At 36.0% G+C, this 19,953-nt stretch overlaps 2 protein-coding genes across 2 annotated transcripts; one reads left to right on the top strand and one right to left on the bottom strand.

Annotated features, from left to right (window-relative positions):
* Nucleotides 1-1,540: 1,540 nt before the first annotated feature.
* hoxd12a (homeobox D12a) lies at nucleotides 1,541-4,235 on the bottom strand. The gene is made up of 2 exons (XM_024286933.2): nucleotides 3,038-4,235; nucleotides 1,541-2,727 (listed from the first exon to the last, which is right to left on the bottom strand). The coding sequence occupies exons 1-2, from the start codon at nucleotides 3,552-3,554 to the stop codon at nucleotides 2,486-2,488; spliced, it is 759 nt and encodes a 252-aa protein (XP_024142701.1). The 5' UTR covers nucleotides 3,555-4,235; the 3' UTR covers nucleotides 1,541-2,485.
* Nucleotides 4,236-12,700: 8,465 nt separating this feature from the next.
* evx2 (even-skipped homeobox 2) lies at nucleotides 12,701-16,805 on the top strand. Its single transcript, XM_024286010.2, has 3 exons — nucleotides 12,701-14,016; nucleotides 14,257-14,495; nucleotides 14,796-16,805. Exons 1-3 carry the CDS (start codon nucleotides 13,623-13,625, stop codon nucleotides 15,408-15,410), a joined length of 1,248 nt encoding a protein of 415 aa, XP_024141778.1. The 5' UTR covers nucleotides 12,701-13,622; the 3' UTR covers nucleotides 15,411-16,805.
* Nucleotides 16,806-19,953: the final 3,148 nt, after the last annotated feature.

The raw sequence follows: 19,953 nt of genomic DNA, 5'->3' as shown, positions 1-19,953 counted from the left end.
GACAACGGAGTTTATTGCTGCTGTTATCAAGCTGTTTGTTTGGGCTTCTGATATTTAAAATGACAAGAGATCCAATCAGAAAGTAACCGACCAGGAAAACAAATCCAAACGAAGCGCGTCAGAAGAAAAAGTACAAATAAATATCTCCCTAAAACATAGTACCAAACGATTAATTTTACACATCTTTTAAAAGTTATACTACTTGTTGCTTAATGTTGTCTTTAAAATAAAATAAAGTTTTTATTCATGCATTTGTCTTGTGATTTAACCCCAAAGCGCGCAACATCCAGTTTAAAAAAAAGTCCAATTAAATAATAAGGAAGGAAAAAGTGAAGAAAATAGTTTGATTTAACGCACGAAAGCCTATTATGATGGATGGGATGATTAAATAGCCGTTGCAGAAAAAATAACAAAAATAGAAATAAGTTTCAATCGAAGCTTTGTGTTGATGGAAGACGAAGTCTGCTAACTTGACCTTAACTTTGTTTGGCTCCCCCACTTTCAATTGGCTTATCCGGCGCTCTGCATCCGTCAGATCTTTTAAAATTCAACCAAAAGAAAACATGCAACTTCTCTAAAGTATTTTTCTGGAATGAGACTGAGCTTCAAAACAAAGATATGATGTTAAAAAGAACCAAAGAAGGCCTAATGGACGCACTTTTGAAGCCTGAACTCGGTTTGGAAAGTGCGGTAGACTTTGTGTGCGCAAAAGGAGAAGAAGCTCTTTGTTTACAGAAGGAGAAGTCACAGTTTTATTGCAGTTTTATTACAAATCTGCTGCTTTTACGCGCTGCTTTGACTCCCTAACATGACTGCAGTATAAATATAGGAGCTGCAGTGGCTGCGAGGGCGTGATCACGTGATTATGATGCAGGGACAGAGACCATGGACCCACTGCATTGTGGGTGTAAAACACAGCTTTTTATCTGAGATCTCTTCTTGCTCTTTATAAAATTATAGATTGTGAAATTGCGCACATGAAACCAAGTCAGGCAGATGGAATCAGGTTCACAAATAAATAAAAGCCTATTTTTTTCCAGTAAAAGGTGAGCTGAGCAGTTGGAGAAATATATGCCTTCTGAAATGACAGCAGACACGTTTGATCGCGGCTACAGGAACTTCCTACTGAGGGTGAAGACTGCTGTTGAGGCACACACGGCGAGGAAGAATTACGCAGATAAATTACAGATTGATGAGAGAATCTCATACTAAAGTGAAAATTTGATTATTTATGGCAGAAACTGGACTAAACGGTGTGCGTAAAAGAAAATAAATTATCGATAAAATGCCGCTGATGGTGGTGCGTCAAAGTTTTGGTCTCATCTCCAGACAATGTTTTTAAATCAACTAATAATTTTCCCATAAAAAGTCAATACTAAAGATTTTAAAAACCCCTAATATTAAAATTGTTATTAGAACAGTAAGGATTTGTTTTCTAAATTGCGCAAATCAAAGAAGTCATCACAAGTCGCTTTAAAAGCCTCTTTATTTACCGAACGAATTATTTCCAAACACGTTTCACACAAACCTCTTCCTCCGTTTTACACTTTTCCCCAACAACACAATAATTTTAATATATATATTTGTCATTTTCAAATCAGCGAAATCAGCCAAACTGAAATATATTTCCAAAAAAATGATATATTAAAGTCAAAAGTTGGCAATTTTCAGGACTTCTGTTGCAGCAAAAGGAGACAACATACTCCTTGTTTGTTTGTTTGTTTGTTTTTTTGCAACACAATCCCATTTCACATTCACTTATTTTGCTGGCAAAAGGTTGGAAAGTCATGTCAGAGAAAATCAACGACACCAAACTGCAACATAAGACAAGAACATTCCAAATAATAAACATGCAAACATCCTATATATTCTTACAATAACTTTTAAAAAAGGTTTACTTAATCTCTAAACAGGAAATTCCCCTTTCAATAAAGCAGCAAAAAATGGAACACGAAAATATAAAAACAAAGTGATTCCACAAACCCGTTAAAATCGGCCCTCAAGTTGGAGTTTTAATGATACAAACAGATTAAATATTACTATATTCCCATTACTTCATATTTGACTAAAATTTTCCTTTAAATTTGTATCTGAAATTCAAACACATCCCTAACTTTTAGGTTTTTTTATGATTGAAAAATCCGCAATCTGATTTGCATTTTAAGAGGTTTTTGTAAACTTTGCATTTTTTTTCTAGAAACATGTTTCTAATCATAACCAAAGTGCTGATGCAAACAAAAGTCGGGAGTGTGGATAAATATGAACATATCATGTGACAATCATGCGCTTTGCATCCCAGCCTCTTCCCACCACCTCCGGGTCATAAACGCTGCTCTGCGTCTCTCAAAGGCCCTTCCTTTAAAACGAATCACTGCTGCTCTTACAATTTATGTTAAAAAATGAGCTTGATGAGTTTTCTGGAGCTTTGGATGAATCCACACTGCTCGTACAGTCAGCTGTATACAGTCAGGATCAAGTCCAAAGGTCAGCAGTACGCAGAGAAAGCCTGCTCCCTCATCATCAGCCGTTTCTTCTTCATCCTGCGGTTCTGAAACCAGATTTTCACCTGCTGGTCGCTCAGGTCAAGTTTGTCTGACAGTTCCTTTCGCTTCTGTCGGTTGATGAATTCGTTCATGAGAAATTCATTCTCAAGTTCAGCCAGCTGGGGCTTGGAGTAAGGCTTCCTCTTCTTTCGAGACCTCACTTGTGATGAACACCACGGGATTCCTGGAACGAGGAGGCGTAAAAGGAGTTTAGTTTTCCATTTTAAAAAGTTTCAGAAAGTCAAAAAGATAAAGTAAATCTGGAAGAAAAGCAGCGAATAAGGCCAAACACTTGTGCGTAAACTTGTTTTGAAATAAAAACACCAACACACAACTCAATAAAATGAAACACAAAGTGGAAACACAATAGATGTGTTTTCTTTTATGATAAGATGAATGATCATAAACATTGATTAAGCTATTTTGTGTAAGGATCCCCGATCAGACCCACTCAGTGCTTTCTAACGTTGAACTGCAGAAGGGATTACCCGAACCTGCTCCAAAAGTGCTCCTGGAGCATGCATGTGACGATGGAGGCTCCTGCTCTTGCTTGGTTCCGTTCACATCATGAGGAGATGCCGAATCCGGATCAGGTTGTCCCGGAGTCCTGTGTCCACTGTCGAGATCCGAGTACGCACGCACGCCGTGCTCCGTGGTGTAAAGTTCCTCGTGCACGCCAGCCTCCTCAGTCTTTAGGTCACGAAAGCATCGCGCCGCGCACTCATCCACGTGCGTCTTGGAGGAACCAGCGGACAAAGCGCTGGACAGGAACGGCGGGCAGTAGCCTTCAAAGGCGCGGCTGTGCTGCGCTGGCGCGGCTGCAGGTCCAGAACTTGAGGGCGTCCACGGGAGCGTGCACACATCTCTCCTGTTGTACTGCAGCTGGTGCAGCCCCGGGAGGTGCGCTCCATTCCCGCGCAAGTTGGTGAAATACAGCGACTCGGGGGGAGCGAAATTCAAGAGGGAACCAACATAGCCGGGATTTAGAGAATTCCGCTCACACATTTCCATGGAGCCGTTTCTCAAACGCGCCTTGAAAGCCTTTTAGCGACTCCTGAAGAGTAAAGGGAAGGCACTTGGTGATTTGTTAATACGCAGTCACGTGATATGCAAACTATGTCATCTGCCCCACCCTTGTTCACAAAAAGAAAAATACTAAAGGTGACTTTTTTGTTATTAAACACCCGACACTAAAAATATGTCTAAATGGATCAAATTTATTCATAATGTAGAAGGTGAGTTCTCTATCTACAGGATGAAGCTGCACTGAAGAACACAAAGGGCGCATGTGCACAACCTCCATCGCATCAGTTTAGGATGTCACTCTGCTTCTAAAAAACAATTTATAAATGTATGTGTTTCATTTTTTTCTAAAACTTTATTCTGAAAGTAAACATGAACTCTCACAAGAACTAAGAACAACCGACCACCTGCAGCTGTATTCTTATCATCTCACGTCGCTCTTTTTCTGCCAAGTGTCCGAATTTACGAATCATACATCTTCTAAATGTTTATCTGAAAATTCAGCTTAACTTTTTTTTTTGCATAGATGCCACGGTGCTTTTTCCCCACATGTCTCCTCCTTCGTTGTCCTTTGCAGCCAGAAAGCACGAGCTTCCGAGTATTCAGGCCAATAAATGCGTGGTTTACCACAAATGGGTGTTCACAGTTTTCTTAAAAAAGAAGCTACAAGACGCCATTGCTTTGATTCAGATTATGACCTTTAGTTAATTTGGCCACATTTATTTAGAAAAAAGTGATGTGAAATTCAGCATATAGTAATGAAAATGCCCCAAAACAAAGCCACAAAAATGAAAAACACAGAAGGATTTGTATTCTTATTTCATAATCCAGTTTATGTTTGCAGCAACTTAAAATTTGTCACGTTGTTCCAGTTTTATATATTCATCATAACATTTTTAACGTTAAAGTTGTCGCCCATTAATATGACTCAAATCATTTACACATTTTTGCAACCAATTTAAAAAGATTTGTAAAGATTTTAAAAAATAAAACTTTTAATTGTATTCCTGTGCAGCAGATGAAACCTCATTCTATTTTTTAAGACAAATTTTACCCAATTTAAAATATATATTTTAACGTTTCTATTGAGAAATTTATGTGAGCTTGAATTTTTCCACACACGCAGTGTTTTTTCGACGTGCACGTCTGGGTTAAAAGCGACAAAAGACAACATTTCATGTTCAAAAATAACCCAAGTTGTACCGTTTTTAACCTAACTCTGATGTTACAAAGGGACTACCTTTTTTCTGGACTATTTTACTTAAAAAAATGGGGAACACATAAATTGTGTAAACATGAAGCCAATATAACCTAAAAATGAGTATAGCTCCACAAAGTAAACAAAAATATACCTTTATACCAAGAATTATATTGAGGATACAACCCAAGTTCACAAAAACAGAATGCAATAATTACATAAAGGTGAATAAAAGGTGCGAGTATGTGAAAGTGATGCGGTGCAGCCAATTTATTTGAAAATAAAAAAGAATTAAAGAAAAAAAAATCAGCAAAAATGTAACTCACAATAAGGAAAGAAAATTCAGGAAATCCATTTTTATTTTCATTGCTCCTTACAATCCCAAACCTTTGTTTCTCTTTGTTCAACTGTTGGATAACAATGTCAGTTTTTTCTCCTCGTGCATGCGCTCCAGCTGAGCCAGAAAAACCTCAGCCTCTTCTCACACAAGCGGATCGCTTTTCCACAATAACAAATAAAGGAAAAGTTTTAGGGCCATTTACTGCCCTGCGTCCTTCACGTTTAGGGTGCCGAGGGCCAAATTGAGGAGCCGCAGTCTGGCTGCTTTCCACGCCCTTTGAAGGAAACTATTCGCCGTCTATTGTCCTTGGTAATAAACTTGCTGCTTCCCTCGTTCAAGTTCTCTGAGATTTTTTTTTTTCTGTCTGTTGGATCGTCAACAGGATTTGGAGCGAAAAAAATCATTTTAATTGGACACAGTTTTTTTTAGAATTTGGCACACATTTTATGGAGAAGAAAAATAGGTGAGTGAAACTCTAAAAATGTTGCTTTTTTATGTTTCGTGTTTAAAAAGATTCAACACGATAACCTCCACTTTCATACACTATTATCCTTAACATTTTGGGCACTCACATTTTAAAAGAATAAAATAAAACTGCAGTTCACTGAAAAAGGGAACAGTAAAACCAAAAATGTTTGGATTAATTAGATTTGGATTGTTCGGAGTTTTCTAGATTTTGCTTTTGTTACTTTGGAAACGTTTCTATTTGCAATGAAAAACATCACATACGTATAGATTATTTAAGGTTGCAATGGATTTGTTTTTGCCAAAAGATAACACATGAGGAATTTTTTTATTTACCAGAACCTTTGTATATATAGATTTTAATCTGTAAATGATACTTTGAGTCGCATTTCTTTGTGCCAAAAAGCTGCACTTCACAAAAAATGTAGGCTCAACAAGATATATGCCACCCATTTACTGATGTTCAACATCAATATATGTCATCAGAATTTGTTTAAATACACTCAACATGACTTTTGTTATTATTCCATTCAATACTTGTTTCTAAAATGAAGTGAAAAACAAAATCAACTAAAAATGTATTAAAATGTTTGATGTATAGTTTTAACAACAATATTTAAAATAAAATGTTTCTGAATAATGACGAATAAACCACAAATTGCATGAAAATGTTTTAGCAATACTGATGAGGGAAATTTAAATTAAAAAAACTAGAGGGACAATTTCAGCTCTGACTACATTTTTCTTTGGAATTACAAAACACTTTACATCTACGTATGTTTTATGCCTTAATTTTGCTCTCAATGTTGTACACTTGAGAGGATGACGTCATAATCTACAAATGGAGCTAAAATAAAATAAATACATTTTATCAACAACATCCACAAAGTGAAGGACCACAGTTTGCATTTAAATAAAAATTATAAGACTAACGTTTGTAACAAAAAATCCCCCAAAATAAAAAAATAAAAATGGAGACAAAAAAAAAAAAATGACAAGGGTTTCTGCATTTACAGAAAACCACCACTAGATGGCACTCTCACGTAAGGAAAGACGAGGTTTTAGCAGAGAGCAGATGTAAACAGACTCCTTACAGCTTTGTCTCTAAACTTTGACTTGAGCAGATCCCTTTCAGGTGACGACCTCACATTGATCTGATATAAGAATGTGTACGGCAGATATTCGGTGAGGACTCGACTTTGTGACTTGATAAATAATCTGCACTCCGTCTGAAATGGACCAGATTAAGGTAACTAAATATAAGAAACACCTCAATGAGAGGGTTATAAAAGTTAATTCTTCCCACTCCCTTTCAACCAATGAATCAAACTCTATTGACTATAATTGATAATCTCTATAATGAATTTAATGTGACGTGTGTGATAGGCATTACTGCAAAAATGTATATTTAAGTAATTACTCTGTCAAACATCTTTCATGCACATTTTTATAAATCTAACTTTTTTTTAATTAATATTAATTGTTTTAATTGTTGATTGTGATTTTTAAAAAATTGCATTATTTAATTATTTGTAATACTTAAATAAATCAGTGAAATTAAATTAAGTGTGGAGTTTTATAAATATTTCCTTTCATCTTTTTTGTAATACAGTGATATTCTGTAAATATGTCAACCAAATACACTCAGAGGAATAAAGATAATTTAAACACATCTCATTAAAATCTGTTCTTCTTATTTATTTCTATGTTTTTTAATAACTTTAGTACTCTAATTGTCTTTCTCTTTTTTACTCATCTCCCTTTAATTCCCTCTAAAAAGCCTCTTTTTCTCCATACATTGTGTTTTATTATTCATGGTCATGATGTGAATAAAATACAATGTTTATGTATTTTATTGGTAGCTCCATCCCTCATTATATCTGTCCTTTGGGTGCAGCAATGACACCAAGACCCTATTTTAAGGTTCAAGGTTTTTGTTTGTCATGTATGCATCGACTTACATTGAGACACAGTGGAATTCTTCTGCAAACTCTGAGTCACAGTTTAGGTTAAGGCAAAATTAGGAATTTCTGTACAAGTTAAAATTATAGTATAGAGATTGCAAAGTATTTAAAAAAATCCGTCAGAACCTTTACTTGCCGTAAGATAGTTAGCTCGAAAAGCTCCACGACATCGTCCTCCGGGATATATTTTATGTCCTTCCAGTTTTCTATATCAGAGATTTGTTTTCTGCTTTCCTTTTTTTTGCTATTTTTCTTCATATTTTTGGTTAAACTGTTCTTTCAATGACAAATTCTACAAATCTAAGATTGTCTGTCATTGTATTCCTTGTGCTCTCTTTTGGGATCCAGATGACCCACCCTCACATTGAAGAGTGATCCCTCCTATGACGAAGGTGGACAAGATTTCATGTCTGCCATGGACAACAGTGAAAATCCTTGAAAAAAGACATTTCAGCGCGCTGTCATGTGGGGTCCTGACGACCTTCTTCTTCTAGAGTAGAGGATGCAGAAGACAGATGGAGGACGCTGATTCACTGTGATGAGCTCTAAAGAGAAAAGCCAAAAAACATTTGATTATCATTCCAGCGTTTGTAATGCAGAACATTTCTTAAATCTTCATGTTCAGTAAGAAAGAAAAAAAATATACAGAAGAGAAAACCTGGACTGGAGATCAATCACTACAGAAATTAATAACTCACTAAAACACAGCCAATACGATCAATGAATTTTATTTTTTATTACAAAAGTTTCCACTATAAAAAAAACACAAATAATGAGGAAAAATAGATGGATAAAAAGGTGTTCTTTAGGGATGCAATGATTCACTTTCCCCACGATTTGGTTTAAACCTTGATTTTTGGGTCACAGTTTTGGTTCAACACAGTATTTTTATATAAAGTAAAAAAAAAAAAAAAAAAAAACTCAGAAAAGTATGTATTAAGGGAAGGTGAAGTTTTCCAGATTCCTGGAATTTCTTGCAAGAAAATCAAGTGTAAATACATGTGTCCAAACAAGAATTAATGTCCAATCAATCTATTCACTTATTAGTTTTCTCAAATTTCAGCTCACTGTTGTTTTTCCACAGAAAATATTGTATTATCAGAAAATTCTACTACACTGTATGATCATATCTTGGATGTTTTTACACTAAAGTTTAAACCAGGAGTCCCCAAACCTTTTCTTGTGAGGGCCACATAACAGTTTTATTCTCTGATGTGGGGCTGGGGTCTGTTTGTCGGCTAACACAAGAGGTGTAACAATCGCAGGGTGTGTCTAAACGTAAACATTTCTGGTTTTCCAGAAAGTCATATGAAACTAATTATTAATAATAACTATTTCTGAGAGCCTCACAGAAAAAAGACAGAAAAAACAATACTTTTAGTAATTCTTTTGTATCAGATAGAGGCACAGACTGCAGAAGGCTGGGATAAAAAGTTTCATTTTGTGTGGGTCTCAATCGCATGGTCAAACTGGGGGAAAAAAAAAAATCGTGGGTCTCTGATTGTTCAGGCCAAATGTGGAGGGAGGCTGGATTCGGATATTTTTCAATATTGAATATTTATTTATCTCATTTTGAGAGGATTTTTTTAAAAGTGTAGGTCAATTTGATTCAATTTTGGCTTAAACAGATCAATCTAGTTTGAATAGAAATCGATTAATCAATGAATCGTTACACCTTTACAAGTATTAATAAAGATAAATATGTAATCTGTCTTATACAAAACCTGGTGTAATGTAATAAAACAATGAATAATAGATCTGTCTTATGTGTTGGAGACTGGTATACCATAGGGACGCAACGGCTCACTTTCCCCTCGATTCTGTTCAAAGGTGAAATATAAAGTTTGAATATAAACCAAGAATTGTGGCATCACTTGTGTTGTTACATGTTTTACTGATCAAAAACAACAGTAGTGGTTGTTCATTTTAACTCCCATGATGCAAAACAAAAACAGCACTGAACAAAAACTATTTGTCAGTCGAACAAACTAACACAACTATAAAATAGTAAAACTTAATAAAAAAATTGATGCAATATTTCTTATGAGTGAGGAATAATTCATTTTGAGAGATTGTAACATTCTGCTGCCTTATAGAGAACAAATTGGGACAGATTGAGAATTTCATCATAGCTTCAAGAATTATATTAATCATGGTCATCATTTGAGGAGGACAACAGCCAGAAAATGATGGCGCTTAGGGGTACTGTTAGCATTACATTTTCATGAAATAAAGTTGTCTAATTTGTTTCAATAATATTTTAAGATATTTAATCTTATTTTTATCCCTGCTCACATAAAGAATTTTAGAAAGTCATTAAAAAATTGCAGCTGAAGTTTGTTTTTTTATGATTTCATAATGTACTTTCATCCTGCAGTTCCTCTACTGACCACTAGAGGAACACTATGTCCACAAACAGACTGGATACAGATCTGTTTTTTTTTATATGGTCTGTGCTGTGGAGTCACCTTTTTAATTAAATGCTCTTTATAGATGAATTTGATAGTCTGTTACAAGGAAGTTCTGATAATTAGTTGCATATTACGAACAAATCTAGTTGACTGACAGCCGTGTTGGCATTTATACCATCGTTTGCTTTAACAAACACATTCATATTAGCTGTTTCTACAGCAACAAAAACAAAACTTTAGAAGATTTTTCTGCAAATAGTCCATTTTCTTTTACACTCTGTTTTGTCATTTTTAAAACACATCCTTTATATTTACAACTCCCACTAGAGCAGTTGTGAGTCTCTTTTTTTCCTCACTCCAGTTCCTTTTGTTTGTATATAATCTACGTGTAACCTATTAACCAAATAGCTTATTTACTTGAAAACTGTTGCTTTGGTGTGGTTTTATCACCTTAGATTAGCCTTAATTCTGACACTATTTTTTTTAACGACTTAACTGCTGTAATAGTGAATTTCTTTTTAAAATAATGAAGAAAATGCATAATTACGCGAGAAAATACAACCATGATATTTCCTAAAAAAGCATAGATAAAAAAATAATTATCTTTTTTTCATTTGCTTGCACGTGTGGTGCTGCATCCTTTTAACTTAACAAGGTGACCATATTATGATCAAAGAATGAAAAGCAGAAGTTAACGTTTCAATCAGACTTAACAGGAGACTTGTGGCTCAAAAACAGAGTAACTGTAAATTTGCAAAAGAAAAACTCACTTTTCACAAGTTGCTTTTTGGTAAAATTTAGGTTAGTGCTGTCAGAACTGCGGGCTCGTGTCTAAATCCTTCCAGCACACGTGAATTTGCAGTCAAGAGCTAAACACATACATCTGTGAGTCAGTCTCTGGAGAATGGAAAGCTTTTTTTCACCCACAGGAAGCTTTTCCATTTAAAGCAAAGGAGCAGATGAATCAGAAGGAAATCTAACGTTGGAAGTATGTTGGAATAAAATTGACAAAATTCAAATCTACTCCCACCAATATTTTCATTATTCATACTTAAAGGACAATCATTAAAACAGGAAATAAAATTATTCCAATTGTGATCACCTTGTGTTGTACTTGTTATGTATGGTTTGTATGTCATAAGAAGAGCAAAAAAAGAAGCTTCTCAGCTGCTGCAAATGAATCATCAGATCAAATTTGAATGTCATTTTTACGGTTTTTAGACCTTAAAGTCCCACCCACATCATCTTTTAGTTTATAGAAGGAGTGTGAAACTGTCTTTTCATTTTTATTTATATCATTGTTAGATAAATTTTTAAAACTTGTGTTTTCTAGGGTATAGTTTATGCAGAGAGGCAGGACTGCATTAGAAACTCACCTCTGAGTTGCGGGCAGGACTTTCTGCCAACACAGAGTAAGCCTGCTCTTATTTCCCATCATCCCTTTCTAAACTTGTTAGCTTACAACCCTTCATAATCTCAACCATTACTGGTGTTGCAAAAATGGCAAGCGATATCAAAGCTATCCAGACAAACAAAGGCGTTAATGAATCTACACGTGAATGCATCAGAATGGAGCACAGCTGCAGGCTTTTCTTTAAAGCATTTTTTCCATTGCTCCTGATTTGTAAGGATTTGAATAAAGAAATATCTTGAAATGCAATTTTCTCTTAATTTTCTTTATATATGTTCTCCATCATGAGAAAATGTATACAAGAGGTTGTTAAAAACATCAAAAACACGTTTTTTTTAATCAAAGTGGTTCTTTCAGTTCACTTCAAGTTAAATATACCGGTAGGCATTTATTGACATTCATATACAGACTGCATTTAATTTTATTAAAATGTGTCTAATCTAATAATTAGGTAAATAATTTTTTAAATGTGTTATTTATTTATTTTAACTAAATTTAAATCTCAGAGGTTTGTTTTATGAAATTTAGACTGTTTATTTTTGTCTTTCTTTTTTATTTGTTCCTTTAAAGAAAATTTAGGATGAAGACCAAATCTTATTTTCCATGCCCCATTCTTATTATTTCAAATAATACAAATATTTTACTAAATTAAGTGCACTTAATCAAAGCAAAATTAAAATAAAAATCTATACTAGTAACAATAATACAACCTGGAACATTATATTTACATCATTCAGCATATGAATCAATTAAGAATTTATAATTAAGCTTAAAGCAAGCAATACTTTTCATTTTTCAGAGAATTGTATTTACACACACATTAAGTTATAATAAATGGCTAAATAAATGTATCCAGTTGTAATACCTCATTTTATCCTTTATATGAAAAAAATGTATTAAACTGGTCTTCAGTTTGTGGAAAAGACAGCTTGTTTGCAGATAGAAATGCCTATTTTTCTTTCAGCTTCAAAAAGTAGCAGATTAAACTAAAGAAATCAGTAAAAACCTTAAAATGTCAAGGCAGAGACCGTTGGAGAGATCCAACAATCTGCCACCTGTACGTTCTGACTGTTGACAACTCTTATTGGCGCCTGCAGGGGGCGCCAGAGGACGTGAAGAAGACAGAACTCTTGTGGTCATTTCACGTCAAGAAAATATCAGTACGTGGATGGATGTATTCTTCACATAAGAATGCTGAAGACGTTAAACTGTAATGTTGACAAAAATATTTATATTTTATCGTAAATGAATAATAATAATAATATATATATTCTAATTATATGTCCATAAACAGTAAAGCGTTTTGTAGAAAAAAGTCTTAAAACATATATATTTTTTATTTTTAATGTGAATATTTCGTTTAAAAATAATTAATGTCGTTTAAAACTTATAAGAAAAACGTTTTAAATGAAACAGAACTTAATATCAGAGCTATTAAATCGTAAATATATATATATATATAAAATTTTAGAGCTTTTTGTAGGTTTAGTTTAATATAATGTGTATTTTTCTAAATGCTGCGTACATTTCTTGAAACTATACATATTTTTTAAACAAAAAAATTATAAAATATATGAAAAAATATATATTTTCCTCTCTTAAAGAAAGTAGTTTCCCCCTCAAAAGTATTTGATTTAAATCTTAGAGCTGTGGAAAACTGACAGAAATGTACAAAAAGGAAAAAAAAAACCTAAGTGGAATAAATAAAAGCGTTAGAGAGAAAGGGGGAGGGCGACGAGAAGAGGCAAACAAAAGAGAATCAAAGCATGATAATATTCCTAAATGAAGAGGGAAATGCTGCTCCGCTCGTTTTATTAATCAGACTGTCAATTTTGCCCAAGAGGCCAAACCCAAGAGCAATCTGAAACAGACTCAGAGATCAACTCAGGGACGAGCAGCGCGCTCCTCACTCCTCTCCTCCTCTCCACTTGGATAATATTCGTCTGACCGAAGGCCGCCTCCATCATCAAGTGACAGCCCTCTCCTATTTATTTGCTTATAAACCTGTTACAATAAATGATCATTGGAGCAACGTCAGCCTGCGTTTTACCAGCGAGGCGCCGGCACTTTTGATGAATGCTGCTGTGGGGAGGATGCTGCTGGGCTCCTCTTTGAGCTCGTCCAGATTCTTTCATTTTTTTGCGCGCTGCTTATAAAAAGACAGTTATTTAGAATCAGTTGCTGAGTTGCATGCGGATTTAGCTCTGACACAACTCCAGCTCCAGCTCCACGCGGATCCTCCCCTCCCTCTTTTTTTTTCTTTCTTGATGATGGAGAGGATAAGAAAAGAGATGATATTGATGGAGAGGGGTCTGCACAGTCCCGTCGCAGGGAAGAGGCTCGCAGACGCGCCGGGAAATTCCGTCCTGGAGGCCCTGGAGAACTCTCAGCATGGCGGACGACTCAGCCCGAGAATAACTTCGGCTTCTCTGCACGGAAATCTTGCGGACATCCCGACTAAAGGCAAATTTGAAATTGACAGTCTTTTTGGCACGCACCATAACAGCGAGAACAGCGCGTCGGTGGAGATCTCCTCGTCGGAAAGCAGGAAGAAAATGAGCCTTTACTCCGAAGTTTCGCAAGAATCCGACATTAATAGCGATGTGGAGGTGGGATGCCCTGCGCACCGCTCCCCCAGCCAGCACAAGGAAAACAACAAAGGTGGGATTTTATTTCATTTTTCATTTATTATTAAATTTTTTTGTATTATAGACATTTTTTTATTTTGAGAAAATTGACAAAATTAGACTATTACTTTTATTTTTTCAAATTTTAGCATAAAAAATATTCAAATTTCCCAACTTACATTTTCAAATATTAATAAAATTAAAAAATAATAAAAGCAAGCACAATTACTATAAATGCTGATGAGATTTTCATTTTTATTTTCATATTTTTCAGGTTTTTCAGACAGTAACTCTGCGTCCTCCAACACCAGCTCCAGCTCCCTCCAGAACATGAACGGCTCCACGGGGGGATCGAACAATTCTAACAGCGACCAGGTCAGGAGGTATCGGACTGCTTTCACCCGGGAACAAATAGGCCGACTGGAAAAGGAGTTTTACCGGGAAAATTACGTGTCGAGACCGAGGAGGTGTGAGCTGGCCGCAGCGCTAAACCTGCCCGAAACGACGATTAAGGTGAGCTTTCTAAAACACAAAATATAAATATTATTTTGCTTCATTTTTTTTCTTGAAATGTATTTTTTATTTCAAAATAAAAGCATCCACAGGTGATTCAAAACATTTGGTTACACTTTTTTGTTAATAAAATCAATAATAATAATGTATTAAATACAATATTTTAAAAAAATGCTGAAAGAAATTATTTTAGAAACAAAATGATAAATTACGCACGCGCTGAATCCGACTCTCCTAAATGTGGTGCAGAAAAACAACATGGCAGCTTCAATATGGGCCTTGTTTTGACTCCATGTGCAGGTGTGGTTCCAGAACAGGCGGATGAAGGACAAACGGCAGCGCCTGGCGATGTCCTGGCCCCATCCGGCAGACCCCAGCTTTTACACTTACATGATGACGCACGCTGCAGCCACAGGAAGCCTGCCTTACCCTTTCCACTCGCACATGCCTCTACATTACTACCCTCACGTCGGTGTCACGGCAGCAGCAGCGGCCGCCGCAGCCTCCGGCGCAGCCTCATCACCTTTCGCCACCTCCATCCGGCCCCTCGACACCTTCCGGGCGCTGTCCCACCCTTACTCCCGACCGGAGCTCCTGTGCAGCTTCAGACACCCGGGACTGTACCAGTCGCCAGCTGGCCTCAACAGCTCCGCGGCGGCGTCTGCGGCGGCGGCGGCTGCAGCGGCGGCGGCGGCAGTCAGCGCGCCGTCGGCCACGGGGCCCTGTTCGTGCCTGAGCTGCCACAGCAGCCAGGCGGCGAGCGCGCTGGGCTCCAGGAGCGCAGGCGCTGACTTTACGTGCACAGCCTCCGCGCAAAGATCCGAGAGTGGATTTCTGCCGTATTCTGCCGCGGTTCTCAGCAAGACCTCAGTCCCATCACCAGACCAACGGGAGGAGACTTCACTTAACAGATAGGCCGAACTCACCAACAGCGACAGTTTCAATTTCCTGTAGGCCTATTTTGAAAACAATGCGTCCGGGTAACGCATTACAACCCATTTGACTTTTATTTTATTTTTTGCAACTTTCAACATTTTTTCTAAACGCGTTACCCCCCTCGTTGTACAAATAGTCTCACTGCAATTCATTCTGATCCCATGCCTCAAAGTGTCATTTCCAATGAATGCGTAAAAACGCACATTCAAACTCAAATGATCCATCTTTAAAGCACAAACATGGTCTAATTTTACTATCACTATCAGACAGAAATGCCCACTTTTCGCCCAGAAGCACATCTTTCTTCACTAGGCCTAATAGACTGAGGTTTTTTGGCAGCAATAGCTTCTCCAGCACCCACTCTCTGCTCCATGGGGACACCCCTAACCAGCTAGAAGGTGCATATAATTTTGCGCTGTGTCTTTTTTGTGTCAATTTTTATGTTAATAATGAGAGGATCATGACAAAAATTGCCAATCATGTACCTAGATGGAGCTCCTTTGAATACATGACTGTAAGAAAGTTCCTCGTTTTGAGACCCGCTGTCAAGTGCTAACAACCCGCGGAGGGAAGTCATTAGACATACAAAAGACCTGGAACAAAGCGACAGTCCTGGCGCACAGAACGCACGCTGTAACCATACTGTCTGACACTTGGAGGGTTTCAGATACGAACCAATCCTTCGGAGAGGCCCGAAATATTTTTATTCTGATAATGGGGATTATTTCGACACACACTGCAGCCTTCGTTTGGTGAACCTCTTTATATCAATCTGGATTTTCTTTTCTTTTTTTAATATATCCGCAGGTCTGCAGTCCCTTAAGGCGAAAGTTCAGCCCGCCTGTACAAATGTGGGTTTTCTGATGGGATTTCACCTGTTATCAGTAACGAACAATTACAACATAAACTATGTGAAATAATATTAACCTGGGCTATAGTAATTTAAAAATGAACCAACTGTAAATGGTGGGCAATTTTTTCCCATATTTTATTTCTTTTGTGTGACTTGCTGAATGTTTTTATTGCGTAAACACTGGATTCACGCGAAAAGAGCCTATCAAATTGGCTTGTAAATTTCCCAATATTTCCCAACAGGTTTTTTTTATTATTAAAATAAGAAAAAAAATCTAAAAAATTAAGATTTTTTTAATGGTTTACACTGAAGAGGCTTAAAAAGGCTGATAAACGGGCACTGAAATTAAACGCCTTGTCCCCTTAGGTCTATGTTTTAACTCTATATCTCTGTATTTAAAATATCGGTGGCTGTATGAATTTAAATAATTTAACTTGGAAAAAAATGTGCAATATGAAATGTAAATCATGTTATTTATTGATCGTGTTTGTTCTTGGAAAATAAATAAAAAAATCTCTTTACAGATTTGGATTTTTTTTTACACAAAATAGTCGCATTTTTATAACCAAAATGACATTTTTTTTAAGAGGACACTGTGGTTTATTTAAGACTCTGCAGTCTAACATTAATTAAAAATACATGGAAAGCTACAGGGAATATCATTTCTACCATCACGGGTCATTCCGGCCCTATAATTTACCATTATTTTAACATTAGCTCTAAATAATACAAGCTGATGCTGTCGTTGATTGCGCCTGGTTAAAATATAACCTACACCAGAACGCCCCCGAGGGACTTTCAAGACCCTTTCTTTTCCCAACGTCCCCATTAAAGAAATAGGATTAGGAGAGCAAATATGGGCGTGATGTATCACCAGGTTTCTTTGCTCTTTACTAAGGAGAGGGCTGCTGTATACAACAAAGCCATTGAGATAGATGAAGGTGTGAAAGGGAAAAGACAGAGGCCAGAAAAACGCAGGGCACAACAACACGATTTGGTATGGGACTAAAAACAGGTTATAATACAGAAGACTGTCTGTCACCTTCAGTGAATAGTTTTTGACACGAAAATAAATCTTTGGGTTGTTTAATATATTTTATATTTTCCTTTATTTCGGTGCTAATAGAAAACCCAAATTAAATGTCCACCAGCGAGATAGAAATGCAGAGATCGATGATGCTGCCTCTACTGTCCAATCACCTCTATTTAATTGACTGTATTTTCAGGGTAATTGAACTGCTTGTTGTAAATTGGAGATTTTATAGAAACGACATGAAAAGCACATTTACTGACATTCATCGCATCTTTGACATTGATTATCTGATCAGCGCCGTGTCATGGTAACCTCCAATTCTTCATTACACACTGTTTATGAGCTGTTACAGAACAACTTGCTTGTTCCAGAGTGATTGATTGCCTTATTAACGCGTGTTCTTGTAAGTGTGACCGGACTGATTACGATGCATATGTTTAGAATAATGTTTCATTTAGCTGACTGCGAGTAATGCAGGGTGACAGCTGCTGCAGGAGGACAAAAAAAAAAAAAAAAAAAACTACAGGGAGCACGCGTGGCCAAAACGAATTTAAGGTGGAACGCGCAGCTCTGCACGGTCAAACGAGCGTCGATTCACAGCAGATGAACGACTGGCAGCTCAGTTTGCTCCTCAACAAGCCAAGCAGACACTGAAAAGTAACAATATTTTCTTCTTTTCTGCTACATAAATGATAAAAAAGGCAGAATTTGTAAATCAAAGCCACATTTTTTTCAAAATTAAAAACTTTATATAAGAAAAAAAAAATCAAAGTTTATTTTGAAATTGTAAGAATGATGAGATTTATGCACCATTATGCTTCTAAAGCAGTCCCTGCTCTGTTTGTCTCATATCATTGCCTCTGTTCAAATGTTACTTTCATACATTACATGACATTAATTCAACTATAGCTCATTAGGACAGAATGAAATGGTTAAATTAACTTATCAACTCATAATGATGATGAATGAGGTATTAATTCTGAAACAAGCTGCGGCAATTTGCAATTTTGTGTGTTTTGATGGTTCTCAAATAACATTTAATATAGCAGGTCATCCCCTCAATCAATTTCATGAGCATAGGAGCCGTTGGTTTGGAAAATGCCTTTTTCATGCATATGTATTGAAACATGTTCTCAATTACTTTGGAAATTGCTTTTTATTGGTTTGAAAATAACGCCTTTAGTGGCCCCTCGCTCGGGATATAGTTAAGGTAGAACTATAAATTGCTGCTCTGGCTGTGTTATTTCTTTTTTTAAAGCAGCCTGGTACATCTGTTTTAAGGATATTTGTTTGGTTAAAGGATAAGAAGTGCAGAAATAAATTATTACATTAAATGTTATAATATCGCAACACAAAACGTTAAATTTTTTGTAATTATTTTGGAGATTGTTGGACAAAAAAACCCGACTTAAAATAATAAAAAAAAATAATTAGAGTTTCAGCCAAATAACAATTAATAACCCATTTCATCAAACTTATTGTTTTACCTTAAACTCAGTATTCATTTTTGATCACTACTGTCTCATCATTTGAACTCAAAGTGTGTTTTTCAAAAGCCTTCAAACTACTTCTCCAAGGAAGGTGCAGTTCTTCAATGTGTGTCCCATGGGGATTTTATAGCAGCACATTTTAGACCGACTAAATACGACAAAGTCAGAGTCTGCACACCACTATGATTGCTTCTACAGCAGCTCAAAAAACCTCTGAGATTCAAACAAGTGAGCATTATCCCTTTTCGTTTTTTTTTCTACAACAAATAGGAAATACTCTCCACAGAGACAATCTCTCTCCTGGGAATTACCTGAAAATATTAACGCTAAAATAAAGTAAGTGAGTAAAGACTATACACAGCCGTCCATGCAGAAACATTCCATACTTCTCCCATTTGATTATGGCTTCTAATATTAGCCTACCTAAGAAAAGACAACATTTGACAAATGTACAACAAAAACAACCTACATAGGAAGATAGAAGATCTGCAGGATTTTTCCAGATAAAACATAACTTCAGATTCACATTTTTATATTAAAGAATACTTTGTGTTTAGGAAAAATCAGAATTTAAATTTGAAATGAAGCAAATCTTTAACGCAAAATTATATTTATTTAAATTAACATAAAAGGTCAGTCATAATTTGTACCCAATGTTATAAATGTAGTCGGTAAATTTTAGTATGAAAAGCAGGCTCATAGAATTCATCTTACCAGTTGTAAACACTCATCCTTTAACCTATTTTGTCATGGAAGGAACAATGCAAAGTCGGATGCTGTTGGAACAAAATGTTTAAATAGTCAAATTTAACATCAAATTTGAAAAAAAAAAAAAATGTTTTAAAGCATTTTTCCAGTGACATTTTAAGTCATTCAGCTAAAACTTTATATACTGAAGTTTTTGTTTTTCAAAGTCACAATATTTTGGTGGCAAAATGAGATAAATTCTAAAAACAGACAGCAATTCAGCTATTTAAAACAAAAATGTGTATTAGGCTGAATTAAAAGGGTTCAATGCTTCATAAAGCTTCAAAAATGTAAGCTGTACCCGTAATGTGTTACCGTCAAAAGGAGGGTCTAAGGACAAGGATGCCCAGTTCAGTTTAGCCTGTTTTATTTACTTAAGCAATGATTTTGGAAAATTTC

Source organism: Oryzias melastigma, linkage group LG21 (assembly GCF_002922805.2).
Source record: "Oryzias melastigma strain HK-1 linkage group LG21, ASM292280v2, whole genome shotgun sequence".
NCBI lineage: Eukaryota > Metazoa > Chordata > Actinopteri > Beloniformes > Adrianichthyidae > Oryzias > Oryzias melastigma.
This window is presented reverse-complemented; position numbering and strand designations above follow the sequence as displayed.

Coding starts and splice junctions, on each gene's coding strand:
- hoxd12a (XM_024286933.2), bottom strand. CDS start 3,554: ATGGAAATGTGTGAGCGGAATTCTCTAAATCCCGGCTATGTTGGTTCC. Junction 2,728..3,037: donor CAGGAGCACTTTTGGAGCAG/GTTCGGGTAATC, acceptor TCCTCGTTCCAG/GAATCCCGTGGTGTTCATCA.
- evx2 (XM_024286010.2), top strand. CDS start 13,623: ATGATGGAGAGGATAAGAAAAGAGATGATATTGATGGAGAGGGGTCTG. Junction 14,017..14,256: donor GCACAAGGAAAACAACAAAG/GTGGGATTTTAT, acceptor CATATTTTTCAG/GTTTTTCAGACAGTAACTCT. Junction 14,496..14,795: donor TGCCCGAAACGACGATTAAG/GTGAGCTTTCTA, acceptor CTCCATGTGCAG/GTGTGGTTCCAGAACAGGCG.